This window comes from Oryctolagus cuniculus, chromosome 7, assembly GCF_051225735.1.
Source record: "Oryctolagus cuniculus isolate XC-2025 breed Fujian yellow rabbit chromosome 7, ASM5122573v1, whole genome shotgun sequence".
Lineage (NCBI taxonomy): Eukaryota > Metazoa > Chordata > Mammalia > Lagomorpha > Leporidae > Oryctolagus > Oryctolagus cuniculus.
The window spans coordinates 122,888,485-122,910,265 of NC_142873.1; the positions used below are offsets into that span (position 1 = coordinate 122,888,485).

The window sequence follows — 21,781 nt, forward strand, 5'->3', positions numbered from 1 at the left end:
TGACTCTCTTCCCTCCTTTCTGTATCCGTGTCTCTCTCTCCCTCTCTCCGGGCTCCATCTATCTCCCTCTATTAATTTGCTTTTCCTTTCCTTCTCCTTCTACTGCCCTTTCTTTTTCTCTTCCCTTCTCCCTATCTTTTCTCTCTATCCCTTTTCATTCTCCCTCTGAGAGGATTGTGTGTCTTTCATCTGATTTGTGATGACTTTAAATTCATCTACATCATTTTATACACAGCTGTGTTTTATCATTCAGGTTTCCTAGAATACTAATTTCTTAGAGTCATTTTTACTCTTGCTTTGTGTACATTTTGGATTTTTTGTTTCCCTGTAGGATTGTGATCTGAAATTTTAATTAAATATAATCATCAGTAAAGATAATGGAATTTTTATATCTCCTGTTATAAAAGCACCTCTCATTTGGTGTTTTTGCTATTGTAGCACTTGTGCTGCTTTCATGTAATAGTGAAACATACCTTTGGTTACAGCATTGATTAGCATGGAATTACTTTTGAAAAACCAATCTGTCTTCACTTGAATTGCTATTTAGTAATTGTGGTTTAACAGAAGTTTCTTTTGGCTTAATCTTGGAATACTTTGAATTTAGCCTTTGCATTGGAACAATCAAACATTAGCCTAATATGCTTTGCATGGTACCTTCTCAGCCAAGTTCTGTCTGTATTAACCAGTTTATTCGATGACAAATTGCTTAACAGATGTCATTCAGGGGAGAACAATGAAGCCAAATACTTGTGCATTGGCTAACAGTACTCTAACTTTGATCACTTTTGTTTAACACATCAGTGTGGCATTGTGCTTTATACCAACATAACACTATAGCCAGAACATGCTTTTCAGGGGGTTAGAATTGCAAAGGAATGCTATTCAGTTCAGTGCAGTTACCGTTTATTTGATGAAAGAAGAAAATACTGTTTATTTCATAATGCTGTGGTGTTGTATTTTGGAATTCAGGTAGAATTTAAAGAATATCACTCCAAAGTTAGTTGTATATTTTCTCCAATATTGGGGCAGCTTTGCCACCTTTCCAATAAATAAGAATATTTGTCCTGCTTTTTTTCAGAAGTAGCCAATGAAGTTTGGTATATCTAGACAGCATAATCCAAAAAGAAAGAATTCTAGAAAGGATGTTTTTATCTTTAAAGACTACTCATATTTCAAGCTCTGTCCTTTTCTCTCTTATTAATATAATGGTTTAGGTTTATAGAGCACCATTCTTCTTAAGAGCATTAATGTTTAAACATAATAGTCACAGCTAGTGAAAATGATTAGACGTTAGCCCAATTTTATTTGGTTAGTTAAATTGTCGGATTGATAATGATTAATGAAAATTTATTAACTTTGTGCGACTGAGTATAAACAAAATACTGCATAGTAGGTTGTCCATTGCTAAGAACCTCTGAAGAAAAGCTATTTGTTTGAATTGAGTGGAGATGTAACTTTGCCCCAAGCTCCTTAGATCTCATTTACTAAGTCTTTTTTCACAGGTGTACACTGGAGATAAAAAGTAGATTAAGTTATGTGTTTTGTTTTCCCTAGTGAACATATATCTCTATTTCAGTGGAAGGGTAACTTAGATGTGTTTTTGTATAATAAAGAGCAATGTGATAACAAAATGCTGTAATTGGACAGCACAGTACTTTAGGTTCTGGATTATAAAACATGAATGAATACTGCCTATTGAAGTATGAAAAACCATACTGAAGTCTTATGAGCAACATTTCAACACTCATTTCATTTATTAGAGTAGGGTAATAATACCCTAACTAACCTAAAAGCTAGTTAAGATGGTTGGTCTCTCCATTACAATTACAATTTGTTGACTTACTTTACTTGTAAATAAAGCATACAATATAACTTCTGTATGTATGTAGGAAAAAAAAGAGCCAAAGACACGACTTAATTACTGCATAACATAGAGTTAAACCTTCTAACATCTTACTCTGTTTAAGTTGCTTACTTACTCTCATTTTATTATTCTTTATTTTTATTTATTTTATTTACTTGAAAGACCAAGAGAGAGACAGAGACATCCTCTACACTTGTTCATTCCTCAGATGCTCACAATCTGGGCCAGGCTGAAGTCAGGAGCCAAGAGCTCAGTCCCTGCCTCCTCAGGCACTTGGATATGGAAATCCCCAGAGGTGTCTAAACCATGCCATATGCCCACCCCTACTTCTTGTCCTTCTAAAGTAAAAAGAATAATGCTACTGTTAGGAAAAAACTATCTTTAATAGCGTTTACTGTGTTCTTTTCAGAAATAATCTCAAAAGCATATTAGTGATGGCTCTAATGATAGTAAAATACATGTGTTCCATTGAAATAGTTCTTTTTTTTTTTTGACAGGCAGAGTGGACAGTGAGAGAGAGAGACAGAGAGAAAGGTCTTCTTTTGCCGTTGGTTCACCCTCCAATGGCCGCCGCGGCTGGCGCGCTGCGGCCAGCGCACCGCGCTGATCCGATGGCAGGAGCCAGGTGCTTCTCCTGGTCTCCCATGGGGTGCAGGGCCCAAGCACTTGGGCCATCCTCCACTGCCTTCCCGGGCCACAAGGGAGAGCTGGCCTGGAAGAGGGGCAACCGGGAAAGAATCTGACGCCCTGACCGGGACTAGAACCCGGTGTGCCGGCGCCGCTAGGTGGAGGATTAGCCTATTGAGCCGCGGTGCCGACCTAAAATAGTTCTTAAATTGAGGTGATTTAAAAAAAATAATCTGTGCTGCTTTACTAGTAAGGCTTTTATATCATTGCAACTTATACCAAAAAACGGAAGCAGCTTCAGGTCTCCACCTCCATGCCCTCCCAGAGAAAAACCACTACTCCTCTTTTACACACAAAAGCCTGAAATATATGTTTTTGTTTGAATCATTATGCAGTTAAAATATGAAATATAAAAATTTGCAGCTGTAGTTTGTCCTAAGCATACTTTATACCTCAAGTGTCTTGATTGGAAATGAACTTGAAGTCAGCCAAGACTTGGGGGTGGAGGTTGGGCATCGGGATATGTCTTGAACTATTATTTCATCTAGTCTTCATTGAAAATCTGTTTTTTAAATTGGGTGTGTGTTTTGTTTTTTACAATATTTTTGACATGTGTTTTTCTGGTTTAAAATTCTTATTTTGAATTAGAAGAAAGCAGGACATATATTTAAATTAATATGAAACTATCATTAAGTCATGTAGAAAGACTATCTTAATTGTGCTCTCTTTTTTTATAGGTAAAGAGAAATGTGTATGACCTTACAAGTATCCCTGTTCGACATCAATTATGGGAGGGCTGGCCAGCTTCAGCCACAGATGACTCAGTAAGTAACAGTCAAGTTCTTAGTTTTATTTCCAGCTCTCTTTTTTGCCACTTGCAGTCTCAGTGACTTTGATAAGTCAACAGAATCAAGTTTTTTGAGTATTCCATTGAAAGAATTTTATAAACCAAACTGACAGTAAGAGGAGTTGTAATAATTTGAGTTTGGGGCAGGCATTTTTGTGCAGTGTGTAAAATGTCTGTATCTCATATGGATTACCTAGGTTTGAGTCCCATGTTCACATCTGATCCAGCTATTTATGCACACCCTAGGAGGCAGTGTGAGATGGCTCAAGTGCTTGGATTGAGTTCTTGGCTCCTGGAGTTGGCCTGGTCCAGTCCGTGTTGTTGTGGGACATTTAGGGGTTGAGCCAGCAGATGGAAGATCTCTTTGTCTCTCTGGCCCCTGACTGTCTCTGTCTCTTTGCCTTTCAAATAGAATGAAAGTAGAAATTTTAAAGTAAATGAACAATTAAATTTTACAGATAATGTCACTAACACTTTGATCTTAAACATTCCCTTACATTTCACTTCCGTAAAAAGTAGAAGAAAGATTTAGTCTGTCATTTATATCTATTTTATGTATATTTATGACTTTTCTATTATAAATTTGAAACCTTTCTTATCTTTGCCCTGTTTCTAGTCATTATTTTCCAAGACAATAGGTTTTTTTTTAAGACAGTAGATTTGTATCATCCAAGTAGGACAACTAAAATTACTTTTGGTCACTTTTCCCCATATACTTGTTTGTTCTAATCCGGTAACCATTTTTTAAAGGAAAGAGAAGACTATTTCAAGAATTTTGAAATTAATTCTGTTTTTAAAATCAATAAGTAAAAAGAAATTGGGACTTTATAAATAAATATTTTTAATGATAATTAAGTAATGATATGGCTGACATTGAATTACTTTTTCATTTTTTTTATCAGTACCATGTTTATGTCTAGGTTATAATTACTATTCCAGGACCACCACCATATACACTTTCTTTTTTCCAGATTTTTTAATTTATTTGAAAGAGTTACAGAGAGAGGTAGAGACAGAGAGAGAAAGAGAAGTCTCCCATCTTCAGATTTACTCCCCAAATGGCCGCAACGCCAGAGCTAAGCCGATCTGAAGCCAGGAGCCAAGAGCTTCTTCTGAGTCTCCCTTGTGGGTGCAGAGGCCAAGCACTTGGGCCATCCTCCACTGCTTTCCCAGGCACATTTTTAGGGAGCTGGATCAGATGTGGAGCAGCTAGGACTCGACCAGTACCCATATGGGATGCTGGCGCCTGTGGGTTGGGTCTTTAACCTGCTGCGCCACAGCACTGGCCCCCCTTTATAAAAAATAATTCTTTGTGGAGGAAAAGAAATTTTGAGACATTTGTGTACGTAGATGCTACATGAGTTTAATTAAACTGTGCCTTTGTAAAATGCTTTGTATATTACAAAACTCCAAAAATAATCAGAAAATAGCAAACTTAAAATAAAAAACTTAGGGAGCAGGTGTTGTGATGCAGCAGTTTAAGCTGTCATTTGGGTTTCCTGCATCCCAATTTTGGAATGTCTTGTTCAAGTCCCAATTACACTAAGCTTCTTATCCAGCTTCTTCCTAGTGTACCTCATAGGTAGCAGATGGTGGCATAAGTACCATTTATGTGGGAGACCAGGATAGAGTTCCTGGTTCCTGCATTGAGCCTAGCGTAAGCCCTGACTTTTGCTGGCATTTGGGGAGTGAACCAGTGTATTGTAGATCTCATTCTTTTTCTCCTGTTTTCACTCTGTCTGTTCCACCCTGTCTGTTCCACCATGTCACTCTACCTTTCAAAGAAGTACAAGTTTAAAGAAAAAAAAAAAACCTTTCCATAAAAAAGTTGAATAGGTATAAGGCATTTGCATTTATTTCTGAACAATTTATTTTAGCATTGATATTCTAGTATATTATGGGAATATTGACATGAGAAACTTGATAAAAAATAAATTTATTTTCATAAAAATAAAATAACAGTGTTCATAAATGGTAGCCTACTGTTTATATCTAAGGGGACATGAAGAAAGCAATAGTGTTCTTAGCATTGTCTAAATACCTGTTACAAGAAATAGTAACATTAATTGAATAATTAAGGCATGCACACATCAGTCTGAGTTTCAGTTTCCTCACTGATTTGTAGCATCCTTAGAAAATTAGTTTATAGTACCTGGCTCATAGTAGGTGATCAACAAGTCAGAATCATTATTGTAACTGGTCTTAATTCAACTCAAGAAAAGGATCAAAGGCAAGAATTGAGAGACTTAAATGAATGAAATGGTATCTTATATTTGCTTCATAATAATCTATGGGGGTCTGTGAATATAGAGGTAATTCAGATTAGCTATCTGTTAATCTTGCTGAATTTCAGTGATGCAAATATTTGGTTTATTTGACTTTTCTCTCAATTTTTGTGTTTATTTGAAACTTTCCAAATAGAAAGTATAAAACCAAAATATGTGGAAATAGAGATATGTGGAAATAGGGATATGTGGAAATAGAGAAAATTTAGGAATGTGGAACTTCTCAGGGTTGGGAAAGTCAATTGCTCCTGGACTACACACTTTGGAAACAGGCACATCAACTGCAATTCTAAGAGTAATAGGCACATTCAATGAAATATGATCAATTCGGTAACATAGTGTTTTATACAGTTTATGTATTTATTGAATTTGTAGTTCAGTCTTTTTGTGAGACTCGTTTTTACGTTTATTTTTATAACATTTTATTTTTTGCCAAATATTTGTACTACACTATCATTACTATAGGAAAATATAAAGGCATCTAACATACGCTGTATTCTGGACTGTAATGCTACCTGATGCTGTGTCTAATCACAGCAAGCCAAGAGGGAATCCCCATTAAAAGGCTTGATTCTTGTTTCCTCATTATTTATATTTGCACCTTGTCCCAGAACCTGTGAAATGGTGCCTGCTCAGGCTTCCCCGGAGCAAATGTTGCCACATTGGCAGGATGTTGCCTGAGCTGTGAGATTTGGTACAACAAAGATGTTTAGGACCAAGCTGCTTTTAACTGGTGCCACAGCAGATTCACTATCTGAGGTGCTAGAATTGAGGCAAAAATGGCTTATAAAAGCAGTCTTCTAAGGAAATCTTAGCCAAATAAATGTCATAGAACCTGTATCATGAGAAATATAAACATTCCTAAAGCAGGTACTTTTAATCTGTATTGTTGCAAACAGTGATGTTTTTATACTTACTGAAATCACTCATGTGGAGGCATCTGCTACAAAACATTATAGTCCTCACAGCTTTGGGCATGAACTGGGTACAGCTGAGAAATGTCAGCTGTGTAAACAGCCTGAAATGTGTTACCAACAAAAATATAATTAATTTCTTTCCAAGATAGTGTGCCATAACTTAATACTTAGAATGGTTTAACTTTCAGGGGAAGCACCTGAACATTTGCTTCCCAGTGCCAGAGTAGGAAATTGGTTACCAAATGTCATTAAAAGTGAAGTTAGTTGCACTTTTCCTGCTACTTAAAGAATTTATGTGGCTTTCAATATACAGTAACTTTAGATACCATTGGCTTCCATGAGTTTATAGATAAATCATAGATCAAGAAATAACGGATTTGGAATGATGGAAATGTCCTAAAATGAGATTGTTATAAAGATTGCACATATCTCCATTTACTAAAAATCATTGAATTGCATTGTTTATTGGGGGTTGACATGGGGAGAGAGAAAGAAAAGATCCTCCTGTCCACTGGTTCACTCCCCAAATGCCCACATGGATCTTGGGCCAGGCTGGCTGGAAGCTAGGAACTGGGAACTCAGTTCTGGTCTGGGAACTCAATTCAGGTCTCCCATGTGGGTGATGGAAACCCAACTACTTGAGCCATCATTGGTTTGCCTCTTACTAGCCAGTAAGGTATCTAACTTATTATTAGTTTGGATAGCCAGTAAGGTTTTCTAACCTATATACTCCAGTGTGGAACTCTGGTTTCTCAACCAGTGTCTTAACTGTTAGGCCAAATGCTTGCCCGTTGAAGTTATGGAAGAGTTAATGAAGAAGCAGATTAAAACACTTTTTCCTTTATGTGTTCATACTCCCTGATAAATACTTTTGCAGGAACACAGGAGATGTTTTCTTCAGTATACTTCTCATTAATCTTTGATTTAGCAAACAAGACAGAGAAACAAACTTCTAATAATTAGATTTTTATAAAAACTTGAGTCTCTTACAAATCTGATAGACTTTAGTCTTTAACATTTTCAAGCTACTCAGTGAAGTCAGCAAGCATTTAAAACATTGTTACTCATATCCCTTCAGATTTGAAATTTTTTTTTGTTTGCAGTTTCACTCTAATAGGTTATGGGATACTGTAAGAATTGTCAATAATTCTTTCAGCTCCTTTTGTACTCTTTCATCAGGAAAATAGGTATCTAAAGCTTCACCAGTAGGGGAATATTTTCATGCTGTGACAGTTCAGTTGTGAGAACAAGGAGTTACAAGTAGGTGAAATCTCATTTTACACTTCAACAAGGAGGCACTTGGTTTCCAGAGAATAGAAACAATATTAACACTGTGAATTATTTCTAGACACCTTATTATAATGTAGACAATTTGAATATATGTAGTTTTTTTTAAAAATTACAATGTTTAATCATGCTTATACAAAGGAAGAAAACTCCTTCTGTTTTAATACTTTTTGTATAATTTTTTTTTTCCCTTTGGAGATTATTGGTATTCAGCCACTGTTCTGTCAGTAGCCAGGGAATGTTAAATTTGAGAAATTTCAATTTTAGAATCAGAGGTCTTTTGGCATGTGTTATGAATCCGATAGCTACTTACTAAATATTTTTACATGGAGAATATGAGATTACATGTAGGCAAAACCATTGCACAACGATAACACAAAGCAAAAAACATGTATATTTCTTCCCTTTCCCCTCCTTTTTTAGATAATAAAGAATCTGTGCATGAGGGAATGTCACTTTAATCTTTCTGTTCGGGACCATTTTCTTTGATTTCTCTTTGATGCCTTGTGTTTAGCAAGTGCCAAGTTGTCGACATACTCCTGACTTTGCTTCTACTCCCACCTTACAGGAGCTGTTGTCCAAATACAGACTCTTGGAGTTATCACATACTTATAATATTGTAGTTACTAACTAAGGAAATTATAAGCCTGGACTATGGTCATTCTGTCCATTGCTGCCTATTTCGAAAGTGCAGTGTGAATCAGATTCAGCCTTGCTTACTTATCTTCAATGGCAATTCAGTACCTGCTGATAAATGGCTAGATTTTTATGCTTATTAGAACACCCCCAAAACTAGTTGCAGAAGATGCTATAGAAAACCATCGCTTCCTTCCACACCCCCAAAAAAACCCTAGCCAGTCGTTGTCACCAGAGTGGTGAAAGAAAGGAAGTGTCAACTGCAAAGCACAGAGTATGGAGCCCAGCAGCTGTCCCTTAATTCCCAGGCTCCCCAGAAGGCAGGGGTGAAGATTCTTACAGATTGAATTTGGGGTTGAGAAGTACGTGTCCCGTGCATGGTTGGTCCCTGGTTGGTCAACAGTGCTCATGGTCTTCCTTTTATTGGATGGTGATGTTTTGTAGAGAATTTTGAGGATAACACAGTGAACTTTAGCCTATGTGTGGGCTATATGCAGGGGTAGCTACTTTTTACTCTGGGCCTGGAGTTCCTGGATAAAAAATCCCTCAGAACAAGACCAGACATCAAGATGTTATCTCTAGGGGAGATAAATGATCTCATGAGTCCAATGATTAGAATCTTGTAGTGTTGGCTGCACAGCTCCCTTAATTTGGTGAGTTAATTTTTAATAAGTGGTTGATTTGTAATCATAAAACCAGGGTAAGGAAACTTGAAGCTAAGGGAGAGAGGCTGGAAGACTAGGATCTGATTGTCTCTAGCCTCTGAATTCAAGGCACTACATAGATTGATGCTTGTGTTCCAAATCCTCCATGCTTTTATCTGAAACTTCCTTTCCAGGTTTATTTTCCCATATAGCATAGAGTAAATATTTGAAATATATGTATATATTTGTTGAATGAATGATTGAATATTGTACCATATATGTCTCAGTTTAGCTTAATACTCATCTTGTTCTTCAGATTTACTTGTTGTCTTTCACTCTGTCATTTAGTAGTACTCTTCTTACTATTTACAATACTTAACAGCAATATTCTTATTTTAAGATCTTTAAGAAATCCTGCCTATTTCTCTCTTCCCATGCTACCTTGTTCAACCCTCTTAGAAATTATAGTCCTGTTCTTATATTTAAATTCTTTTCACTTTTTCTTAATGCTTATTTCCCTTTCTCTTTTCATTTTTTTGTTTATTTCTGTCTCTTCCTTCCTTCTACCTTGCTCTGTCACTTAGTATCTGAGTCATCACAAATAATTAAACTCCCTGGGCATAAGTCTCTGTAACTACAGAACAGAGGTTATTGGTAGTTGTTCAAAACTATATTTGCAGCAATATTGATACACAAAGACATTTCTTCTCTTTTTTTCTTTCTTTTTTTGTTTTTAAATTTTAGCCCCTGCATATAAGGAAGAACATCTGATAATTTGTCTTTCTGGGTCCTGCTTATTTGGTTATGAATGTTATACTACTATAGTTTTAATGATCTGTGATTACTTTACAGTTTATTGTATATGAGTGAAATGATCATTTTTCCATTCAGTTATTGTTTCTAGCTGTTGTCTACAGTCTCACTAATATATGTTCTTTTTGCATTTTACTTGTTAAACTTCTTATTTAGTGAAGTATTAAGCCTTTTTACTGTAATTTTAAAATGTTATCAGAAAAACTAAAAAAAAAAACAACAAGAGAAGGAAAGAGGACAGGGGAAGGGTGGGAGGAAGAGAATATCATCATATTGTTAGTATTATATCTACAAATTGAATCTGTTAAAACTAATTAAAAATGAAAATGAAAAAGGAAAGAATTATGCAAACACCTTATTAAAGTTTATTCATTTCTCTACTTCATATGTTGTTGAAACATGCATCATAATATATTTTCTGTTAATCTTTTTTTAAAAAAGAGTGGGTAATTGTAAGGATGGTTAGTCTTAGGTTTCTTTTGAACATTGAACTGTCTAATATGGTTAACCTTTGACTGTTATTAATTTTTTTTCATCCATCTATTTACTCAGTTAACATTTGTGGAGTAGCTTTTATAGGCCAGTATTGCTGCCTCTTAAATTTGCAAGGATAAGATTCTGCTTCAGGGATTGTAGACTGTAGTGGGAAATATACTTTGGTATGCATGTTTTCCCTTTTATAAATTCTAAACATTGTAAATACTTTTGTATGCTGTGTAAGATCAAATGTGTTTTGTGTAGTCATTTATTTGAATTGTCCAGAATGCCACTAAATTGACATTTATGGCATAAAACAACTATAGGATTAGTTTCTATGATTATAGTAACTCAATAACTTTTTGAGAATCCGATTAATTTTTTTTATAATAAAATTAAATCACCAAAACTAAACATTTCCTTACTGCCAAGTAGAATTATAGATTTGGAAAGGAGAGTGCTACATTGTGAGCTGATCTGTTCCACCACTGTGTGTGTCACCAAAAGAGAAAACGAGTTAGTAGACAAATATGACATTGCTATTGTTTGGTTAAATTATTTAATTTATGAGTTTTGGCTTCTTAATTTGCAAAATGGGGACAGTGTTAGCAACCATAAAAATCTGTTGTGGAATGGGCATTGGAATTCTGTATCCAATATTGGAGTGCAAATTCATGAACTGCCTGCCCTGTTTCGCATCCAGCTTCCTGGCATTGTGCCTGGGAGGCAGCAGACGCGGGTCCAAGTGCTTCGGTCCCTGCCACTCATGTGGGAAACCAGATGGGGTTCCTGGCTCCTGGCTTTTTATTGGCCCAGTCCTGGCTGTCATGAGCATTTGGATAGTGAACCAGCAGTAGGAAGATCTCTTTCTCTGTCACTCTTTCAAATAAATAAATACATCCTTTTTTAAAAATATGTTGGGGAGATTAAGCCTGTTAATATATCATCTTGAGCCATATGAAATTGTCCTTTTTAAGGACAAAAATTATTGCATATTAGCCATTTCATATGGTTTTACCTAATAATCAAAGAACATAATGTACTACAGGGATTGGCAGTTATGATAGCCTGCCCAAATCCCATTTACAATATGTTTTTAGTCAATAATGTTTTATTGGAACACATTACACTAATTTGTTTATATAGTATGTATAGGAGTATTCACCTTCTAACAGCAGGGATGTATAGTTGCAACAAAGACCATATGGCTACAAAGACTAAAATATCCTTATCTGGCTTTTTACAAAGAAAGTTTGCCAACCCCTGGTGTAATGTCTGGCATTTTGTAGGCATTCAACAAACATTAACTCCTTTTCCCTTGAGAAAGCACCTTCTTTATATCATACACATGCAGAATCGGAAGCATTCTTTGAATAGCTTCAGGGTCATCTTATGCTATTTAAATTATTTTGTTAACTTGTCCTGAAGCAGACAGATTCAAGCAATCTTTGGACATTTTCACTGGCTTTTTCTTTATTTGGTGAGGTCATGGATAATGTTGCTTCTAGTGGTGGTGAGACTCAGTAGCTTGGGAAGGATCATTGCCCTTGTCAATATATAAAGTCTTCTACAAATAACACAGATAGTGACTAAACAGAGGGAAAGAACAGCTTTGAAAGCCATAGAAGAAAGTTTTGAGTTTAAAAGGAAAGAAAAGTTGTGAAATGGACTCCATCCTGAACAGAGAGTGCTTGGAAATGTGGATGAGCCCTTCATGGAATGTGTTTACTCAGTAAATATGAGTAAGAACACATAGAAGCAAGACAGCCCTGTATAAGAATCTTACCAACACTGAGATCTTGTGCTGTGAATCTTGATTTCAGTTTATTAAAATCCTAAACCTATGGACTGCTGTTTCTGTACATGAGGGGACAATTGGGACTTTTCCCTCCCTCAGTATACAACTAGAGGACAAGATAATGATAGAATAAGTAAAAAGTAAGTAGCAATATTACTTAAATATATAATAGATTGTTTACATGTTAAAAGACAGACATTTTGAAAACTGATATTAAAAGCAAGATTCAATTGTATGCTGTCCACAAGAAAAACACTTTAAATTACAAATTAAATTAGATTAACCCACTGATAGCATTTTTCTGTAAGTAAGTGAAAAAAAATTTACTGTGCAAACACTAAACATAAGAAAGCTGTAATTATTATATGACATCAGAAAAGATAAAGGGTAAGGAATAGTATCAAAACTAAAGGGAGGAATTTCACAGTGATTAAAAGGTCAGCTCAATCCTTGGGCCCCTGTACCTACATGGGAGACCTGGAAGAATCTCCTGGCTCCTAGCTTCAGATCTGCTCAGCTCTGGCCATTGCAGGCATTTGGCAAGTGAACCAGCAAATAGAAGACCTCTCTCTTTCTCTGTCTGTCTCTACCTCTGTACCTATCTCTGTCATTCTGTCTTTCAAATAAATAAAATACATTAAAAAAAAAAAGGAAAAAAAAAGGTCAGCTCATCATGAAGACACAGCAATGCTCAATGTAGTATGTACTTAATGATTTCAAAATATGTAAAACAAAAACCATCAGACCCAGGCTCCCACTTTTCCTTCTCCTTCCTCTCTTAATTTTTACAAAGATCTACTTTCAATTCACTTTATACCCATAAGATTAATACTACACCAAGTAAAGAGTTTAACAAATAAAACAAAAAGCAAACAAAAACACTGTTTCTAAACAGTAGAGACAAGGGCTGTAAAACAATAATTGAATCTCAAAATGTCAACTTCATTCCTATATATGACATTTTTGGTACTATATCATTTACCATAGATCAAGGAAATCATATGGTATTTGTTTTTTTGGAACTGGCTTATTTCACTAAGTATAATGGTTTCCAGTTGCATCCATTTTGTTGTGAAAGGATTTCATTCTTTTATATCTATATATTCCATATTCTACACGCACACACAAACACATATACACACACACAACCAATTGATCTTTGACAAAAGGAGCTAAAAATCAATCCCAGGAAAAAGGACAGTCTCTTTAACAAATGGTTCTGGGAAACTTGTATCTCAACATGCAGAAGTATTAAACAAGACCCCTGCCTTATTCCTCATACAAAAATCAACTCAAAGATCTAAATGTATCACAGGATACCATCAAATTACTAGAAGAGAACATTGGAGAAACTGCAAGACACTGGCATAAGCAAAGACTTCTTGGAAAAAACCCCAGAAGTACAGGCAATCAAAGCAAAAATAGATAAATGAGAGTATTTAAGCTGAGAAGCTTCTGTACTACAAAGGAAACTATCAGCAAAGTGAAGAGGCAACTGACAGAATGAGGAAAAACATTTGTAAACTACACAACTGATAAAGGATTAATATCAAGAATCTACAAGGAAGTCAAGAAACTCAACAGCTACAAAACAAGCAATCCAGTTAAGAAATGGGCAAAGAACTTGAACAGGCATTTTTCAAAAGAGAAAATTCAAATGGCCAACAGACATATGAAAAAATGCTCAGGATCACTAGCCATGAGGGAAATGCAAATCAAAACTACAGTGAGGTAACACCTCACCCCAGTTAGAGTGGCGGTCCTACAGAAATCAACAAGCAATAAGTGCTGGTGACGATATGGGGAAAAAGGTGTCCTATCCATTGTTGGTGGGAATGTAAGCTAGTACAGATATTGTGGAGGACAATATGGGGATACCTCAGAAAGCTGAAAATAGATATACTATGTAACCCAGCAATCCCACTTATAGGAATTTCCTCAAAATGCAATCATTAAATGGAAAAGTTATCTGTACCCCATGTTTACCGCAGCTCAATTCACAAATATTAACATATGGAACCAACCCAGATGTCCATCAACTTAGGGCTGTATAAAGAAATTATCTATCTCTCTGTCTACCTATCTACCTGTCTTCCATTGGTCTACATGTCTCCTTTTGTGTCAGTACCAAGGCTGTTTTAAATATAACTTCCCGGTAGTATGCCTTAAACTTTGGTATTTTGTTGCCTCCAATTTTGTTTTTCTTGTTTAATATTGCTTTAGTTATTTGGAGTCTCCTGTTTCCATATGAATTTTAGCATTGTTTTTCTAGATCTGAGAAGAGTGGCATTGGTATTTTGATTGAGATTGCATTGAATCTGTAATTTCTTTGGGTAGTATGGACATCTTTTTTTTTTTTTTTTTTTTTTTTTTTTTTTTTTTTTTTTTTTTTTTTGACAGGCAGAGTGGACAGTGAGAGAGAGAGACAGAGAGAAAGGTCTTCCTTTGCCGTTGGTTCACCCTCCAATGGCCGCCGCTGCAGCCGGCGCACCGCGCTGATCCTGGCAGGAGCCAGGAGCCAGGTGCTTTTTCCTGGTCTCCCATGGGGTGCAGGGCCCAAGCACCTGGGCCATCCTCCACTGCACTCCCTGGCCATAGCAGAGAGCTGGCCTGGAAGAGGGGCAACCGGGACAGAATCCGGCGCCCCAACCGGGACAAGAACCCTAGTATGGACATCTTGATGATACTAATTATTCTGGTCCACAAATATAGAAGATTTTTCATTTATTTTGTGTCTTTTTCTATCTCTTTCTTTAATGTTTTGTCATTTTCATTGTAGAGATCTTTCACCTCCTTGGCTAAATGTATTCCAAGGTATTTAATTAATTTATTTCTCCTCCTTCTTTTCCTTGTCTTGCTTCTTCCTCTTCCTCTTCTTCTTATCTGACTATGATATTTCCAAAGGTTTGTCTTCTAGCTTAGATATTCTTTCTTCTTCCTCACCAAGTCTGTTGTTAAGGCTTTCCACTATATTTTTATTCAGCATATTATTCATCATTTCTAATATTTCAGTTTGATTTGTCTTAAATCTCAATTTCATAGGAAAATTTTATTTCCATGTCATATTGATTTTTTAATGGTCAATTTGTTTCTTATTACTTCTGAGTAATCCTATGATCAATCTTTTGAATTTCTTTTCAGGCATTTCATCAGTCTCTTTATCTTCACATTCTGTTATTGAATAGTTCTGTTCCTTTGGGGGTAGTCATATTGTCTTCCTTATTTTTGTTTCTTGAATTTCTGCATTTATTTTTAGGCTTTTGTGGAAATACTTATTTTTTTTTCTTTCCTGATGGCTTTTAAATTTGAACTATGCTTCTGTGACTTAGAGGGGTATCTTTTCTTTCAGTGAATACCTGGAGGTGTGTGATAGGTGTGGCCAGGTAGCTCTAGTCGGTGCTACAGGTTGGAGTGAATTTCCAGGGTCACACCCAAGTTGCATGTGGTAGATCTTCTGTATTGTCAGTGGTGGGGGGATATGATCGCCTCTGTTGGTATAATCACACATTCACCTCCTCTTTTCCAAGGTGGTCAGTTCCCTAGGTTAGCCCACAGTGGATGCAACACTTATATGCACTGCCACATGAACTGCACAAAGGATCTGTGCAGTCCTCAGTGTGAGCAGGGAAACTTCTGCAGTGACTCACCTCAGGCATTCAGAGAGCTCTGAGCTTCTGGTGTGGAACACAGTGATTGTCCAGAGACCCAGCTATACCTTGCTCTCTATTGTGCAGTCACAGTGTTCCCACAGTCTTAGACACACAGTCTTACTCCCACAGTCATGAGGTGCAGAGGATATGCGCCACCCCCACTAGCCTGTCCCATTCATTGAGAGAACACAGATGTTCCCAGAGCCCACTACCTGTGGGTGCTTTACATTGGAGGTTTGAACCCTGGAGCCTATGATAGGCTGAAAGGATGGGGGCACCACAAAATCCTACATAGGTGGGCATCCCCCTCTCAGCCATCCCAGTCAGACTAAAGTCAATGGGGAACACGGAGTTTTCCCTCTGGTAAAATCCACTGATCACACACATGCACAAGATCCACCACCACCGCTACTGGTGTCAAAGTGGCACCTTCTCCCCACTGGTTGCCAGGCACCATTTTCAAGGGATGAGGAGAAAGAACATGCTTTTTTTCTTCTGGGTTAGGCTGGTGCCCTGGCCCCCATTAGGGCTTGAAGCCATACTGAAAGACAGTGTAGTCCATGTGGCTTTCCCTCTGGCAGTATCACCAGTGGCACTGGCTGCTTCAGGCTGCTCTCACCTCAGTCTCGGAAGCTGTCGTATCCTCAGGCTCTTGGCTGTGGGGATCATGTGTTGTATGCATGCTTGCTGCTGCATGTCTACACCTTTTCCTTCTGTAGAATTTTCGCTGCAGATTTCTCTACAACTTTCCCCTGGGAATGCAACTTTTCCACTTTTTTCCTGCTATTTTCCCCTCCCAAAAATAGTATGTGTTTTCCCTATCCAGCCATCTTGGAATCCCAAAATATACCATTAAAAAATGAAAGGACAAGTCAAACATCAAGAGAAAGTATTTTGAAAACATATATTTGGAAGAGTCTGTTTCTATGTTATATAAATACATCTTACAGTTAAACATTAAAATCAAATGAATTAGTTTAGTAATGTTTACTTTTGTTAGGTTTGCAATTTGAGTAGGAGAACACGAGGGAATTTTGAGAGGTGATTGAAATTTTTTGTATTTTGATTATACTGGTGTTTTAAGAGTGTATGTGTGTGTGTGTGTGTGTGTGTGTGTGTATTATCTCAAACCATACTTAAAATAGGTGTATTTTACTACAGATAACTAGATCTCAGTAAATTTTATTTTTATTTGGTAGGTTGGGATGAATATCTTGATCTGAAACTTTAGTATATGAAAAGACAAAATGCAGAAGCAATATTTAACCCCAGTTCTGTCACCTCCCTAATGTTGCTGCTCTATCTCTGTACCATGCTATTTTTTAAGTGCTCATGTTTCTCAGAGTAGTTATGATTTTAAAATATCCAGTCCAATTTTACTCATTAGTGCATTCACACTGGTGAAACTGTATGCCTTTTTTTGAGGTGTGGGAGCTATAATAACAATAAACATGAATGGACTTTCTGAAGCAGTAAAGTCTATTTCCCAGTATCTGACCTAAATCTAAATGGCATTACAATTGTATTAAAATCATTTTATATTTGTTGCATGTTATCAGGATACTAATTATATATGCATGCACATCTACACATAGATAGCCAAAGAACTTAGGTAACCATTGATCTGATGATGGCTGAATGTTTTGGAATAAGGCTGCCTGACATTCCTTAACCATCTATATATGCACTGTCAATATAGCAGCAAATAAATTTAAAATCCCTGCCCACATGGAGCAGGAGATGGAGAAAGGAATCAGATAATGACCATAATGAACAGGTTAAAGGCATGATGTATTGGATAGCGATAAATGTTTGGGAAACTGTTGAATGAGTTAGATTCTTTCATAGCTGAAGCAGTCAGCCTTAACATATTAGCTGCAAAGCTATTTGCAATTATCTTAAAATTCCAATTGATAGTAATAGTTTCCTGATAAATTGTCATCTCTCTAAAGGGTCTTATGATTAACGCTGAATAACTGGTTTTTGAATGAAACTACCCTACATAAAATTATCAGTTTGAATGCATACTGTATTTGCTGATTGATATCTGAAATGAGGTTGAAAAGATAACATTTAAGCCTGTTTTGTTCATTAAGGAAAATTTAACCTTTCGAAAGATTCATCATTCTTAATGAAATGTTATTAGTTTGTTTAATATTTACCTTCATATTTTCAACTTATTTACAACTTTATTGCATCTGCTTTGCTTTGAATGGTCCTTCCTCATGCTGTAGACTGGTTTAGGTACCATATTTCTTCTGTCCTCTCATATTAATAATGCTGCCCATGCAGCTTTCTCTATGATACTGTATTTTTCCTTGTATCTCTCTCTTACCCATTAGATTGTAAGCAGGAGGGTGTATTTTTTTTTTAATAATTCTTTAGTGCAGTTCCTGTATGTATTCAAGTACTTAATAATTTTGGACCAAATTTTCATTCTGTAGTTATTGATCATTCCTTATGGCTGTCTATAAATGACTTTTTTTTTCTGCTTTCTTTTTCTTTTTTTTTTTTTTTAAACTTTTATTTAATGCATATAAATTTCCAAAGTACGACTTATGGATTACAATGGCTTCCCCCCCATACCGTCCCTCCCACCCACAACCCTCCCCTTTCCCACTCCCTCTCCCCTTCCATTCACATCAAGATTCATTTTCGATTATCTTAATATACAGAAGATCAGCTTAGTATACATTAAGTATGGATTTCAACAGTTTGCTCCCACACAGAAACATAAAGTGAAAAATAATAGATGATTTTTTTCAAATGATGATGAAATCAGAGCAGCCCTATTGTCATGTTTAATCCCAGTGAGAGTCAAGTTGGGAATTGATAATTTCTTTTTTTTTACAGAGGATCAGTTTAGTATGCATTAAGTAAGGATTTCAACAGTTTGCACCCCCATAGAAACACAAAGTAAAATATATTGTTTGAGTACTCGTTATAGCATTAAATCTCAATGTACAGCACGCTAAGGACAGAGATCCTACATGAGGAGTAAGTGCACAGTGACTCCTGTTGTTGACTTTACCAATTGACACTCCTGTCTATGGCATCAGTAATCTCCCTATGCTCCAGTCATGAGTTTCCAAGGCTATGGAAGCCCTCTGAGTTCTCCGACTCTTATCTTGTTTAGACAAGGTCGTAGTCAAAGTGGAGGTTCTCTCCTCCCTTCAGAGAAAGGTACCTCCTTCTTTGATGACCTGTTCTTTCCACTGGGATCTCACTCGCAGAGATCTTTTGCCAGAGTGTCTTGGCTTTCCATGCCTGAAATACTCTCATGAGCTTTTCAGCCAGCTCCGAATGCCTTTAGGGCTGATTCTGAGACGAGAGTGCTATTTAGGACATCTGCCATTCTATGAGTCTGCTGAGTATCTCACTTCCCATGTTGGATCACTCTCCCCTTTATTTACTCCATCAGTTAGCGTTAGCAGGTACTAGACTTGTCTATGTGCTCCCTTTGACTCCCAGTCCCTTCACCATGACCAACTGTGAACTGAAACTGATCACCTGGAACAGTGAGATGGCATTGGTACATGCCACCTCGATGGGATTGAATTGGAATCCCCTGGTATGCTTCCAACTCCACCACTTGGGGCAAGTCAGCCTGAGCATGTCCCAAATTATACATCTCTTCCCTCTCCCATTCCCACCACCATGTTCAACAGGGATCACATTTCAGTTAATTTTCAACACTTAAGAATAACTGTGCATCAATTACAGATCTAAACCAGTCATATTAAGTAGAACAGACAAAAAAACTACTAAGAGGGATAATGTATTTAGTTGTTCATTAACAGTCAGGGCTATGCTGATTAAGCCACCATTTCCCATAGTGTCCACCTCACTCCAACAGGTTTCCCTCTTGGTGTTCAGTCAGTCATCACCGATCAGGGAGAACATATGGTATTTGTCCCTTTGGGACTGGCTTATTTCACTCAGCATGATGTGTTCCAGATTTCTCCATTTTGTTGCAAATGACTGGATTTCGTTGTTTCTTACTGCGGTATAGTATTCTAAAGGGTACATATCCCATAATTTCTTTATCCAGTCTACCGTTGATGGGCATTTAGGTTGGTTCCAGGTCTTAGCTATTGTGAATTGAGCTGCAATAAACATTAGGGTGCAGACCTCTTTTTTGTTTGCCAATTTAAATTCCTTTGGGTAAATTCCAAGGAGTGGGATGGCTGGGTCGAATGGTAGGGTTATCTTCAGGTTTCTGAGGAATCTCCAGACTGACTTCCATAGTGGCTTGACCAGTTTGCATTCCCACCAACAGTGGGTTAGTGTCCCTTTTTCCCCACATCCTCTCCAGCATCTGTTGTTGGTAGATTTCTGTATGTGAGCCATTCTAACCAGGGTGAGGTGAAACCTCATTGTGGTTTTGATTTGCATTTCCCTGATTGCTAATGACCTTGAACATTTTTTCATGTGCCTGTTGGCCATTTGGATTTCCTCTTTTGAAAAATGTCTATTGAGGTCCTTGGCCCATCTCTTAAGTGGGTTGTTGGTTTTGTTTTTGTGAAGTTTCTTGATCTCTTTGTAGATTCTGGTTATTAACCCTTTGTCTGTTGCATAGTTTGCAAATATTTTTTCCCATTCTGTCGGTTGTCTTTTCACTCTCCTGACTGTTTCTTTTGCAGTACAGAAACTTCTCAATTTGATGCAATCCCAATAGTTGATTTTGGCTTTGACTGCCTGTGCCTCCCGGGTCTTTTCCAGAAATTCTTTGCCTGTGCCAATATCTTGAAGGGTTTCTCCAATGTTCTCTAGTAACTTGATGGTGTCAGGTCGTAGATTTAGGTCTTTAATCCATGTTGAGTGGATTTTTGTGTAAGGTGTAAGGTAGGGGTCTTGCTTCATGATTCTGCACGTGGAAATCCAATTTTCCCAGCACCATTTATTGAATAGACTGTCCTTGCTCCAGGAATTAGTTTTAGATCCTTGATCAAATATAAGTTGGCTGTAGATGTTTGGGTTGATTTCTGGTGTTTCAATTCTGTTCCATTGGTCTATCCATCTGTTTCTGTACCAGTACCATACTGTTTTAATTACAACTGCCCTGTAGTATGTCCTGAAATCTGGTATTGTGATGCCTCCGGCTTTGTTTTTGTATCTTTGAAAGTTGGAGAGAGAGAGAGAGAGAGAGATTGATTTCCATCCCCAATTTTATTCCCCAGATGGCTGCAACAGCTGGGGTTAGGCCAGGCCAAAGCCAAGAGCCAAGAGCTTCATCCAGGTCTCCACGTTGTTGGCAGCCAAGTATTTAGGCCATATTCTACTACATTTCCCAGGTTGTCAGCAGGGAGCTGGATAAGAAGTGGAGCAGTTGGGACTTGAACCTGTGCCCATATGGTATTGCCAGCATTGCAGCTAGTGGCCTCACCCATCACACCACAATGCCAGCCCCAGTGAGTTTTTTTTAGTTGTGTATGAAGGGAGGCACTGACAGAAAAAAAAAAAAAAAACATTGTTAAACTTATATTTCAGAGAGCTGAAAAAATAATGTATTCTTCCCTCCTGCTTCTTGAAAACTGAGGTACTCATATTTTATCATGAGCAAATCTATTGAGCTAGGCAGCTGAATTCACTGAACGAAGAGGGCTCTAAAGTAGGATTGGGATGAAGACTGTGGACTTCTGATGCTGGTGGTGGTGGGAGTTACTTCACATGCAGCTTAATGATGATAACCATGTGAATAGAGTGTAAGAGATGTTTGAAAAAGATTATTTCATAAGATATTCAGACGAGTTGAGGAGTGAACATTAGATACCAGTAACAAGAAGTCAAAGATGTCAAATTTATTAAGTATAACGAAGTGTGGAAATGCTCTTTCACTGCTGGAAGGATAGAGGACTTTATTGTTAATATGAGAGATAGTGAACCATAGTACCTATTTTTGGTATCTGATGTGCGTAAATCGGGCCAGACAAGAG

At 37.1% G+C, this 21,781-nt stretch overlaps 1 protein-coding gene across 1 annotated transcript in view; it reads left to right on the forward strand.

Annotated features, from left to right (window-relative positions):
• Positions 1-21,781, forward strand: part of FAF1 (Fas associated factor 1) — a 468,145-nt gene that overhangs the window by 214,362 nt on the left and 232,002 nt on the right. Inside the window, exon 8 of the mRNA XM_051857780.3 lies at positions 3,229-3,315. Coding sequence (XP_051713740.1) covers positions 3,229-3,315 — 87 coding nt within the window. The remainder of the gene's footprint in view (positions 1-3,228; positions 3,316-21,781) is intronic.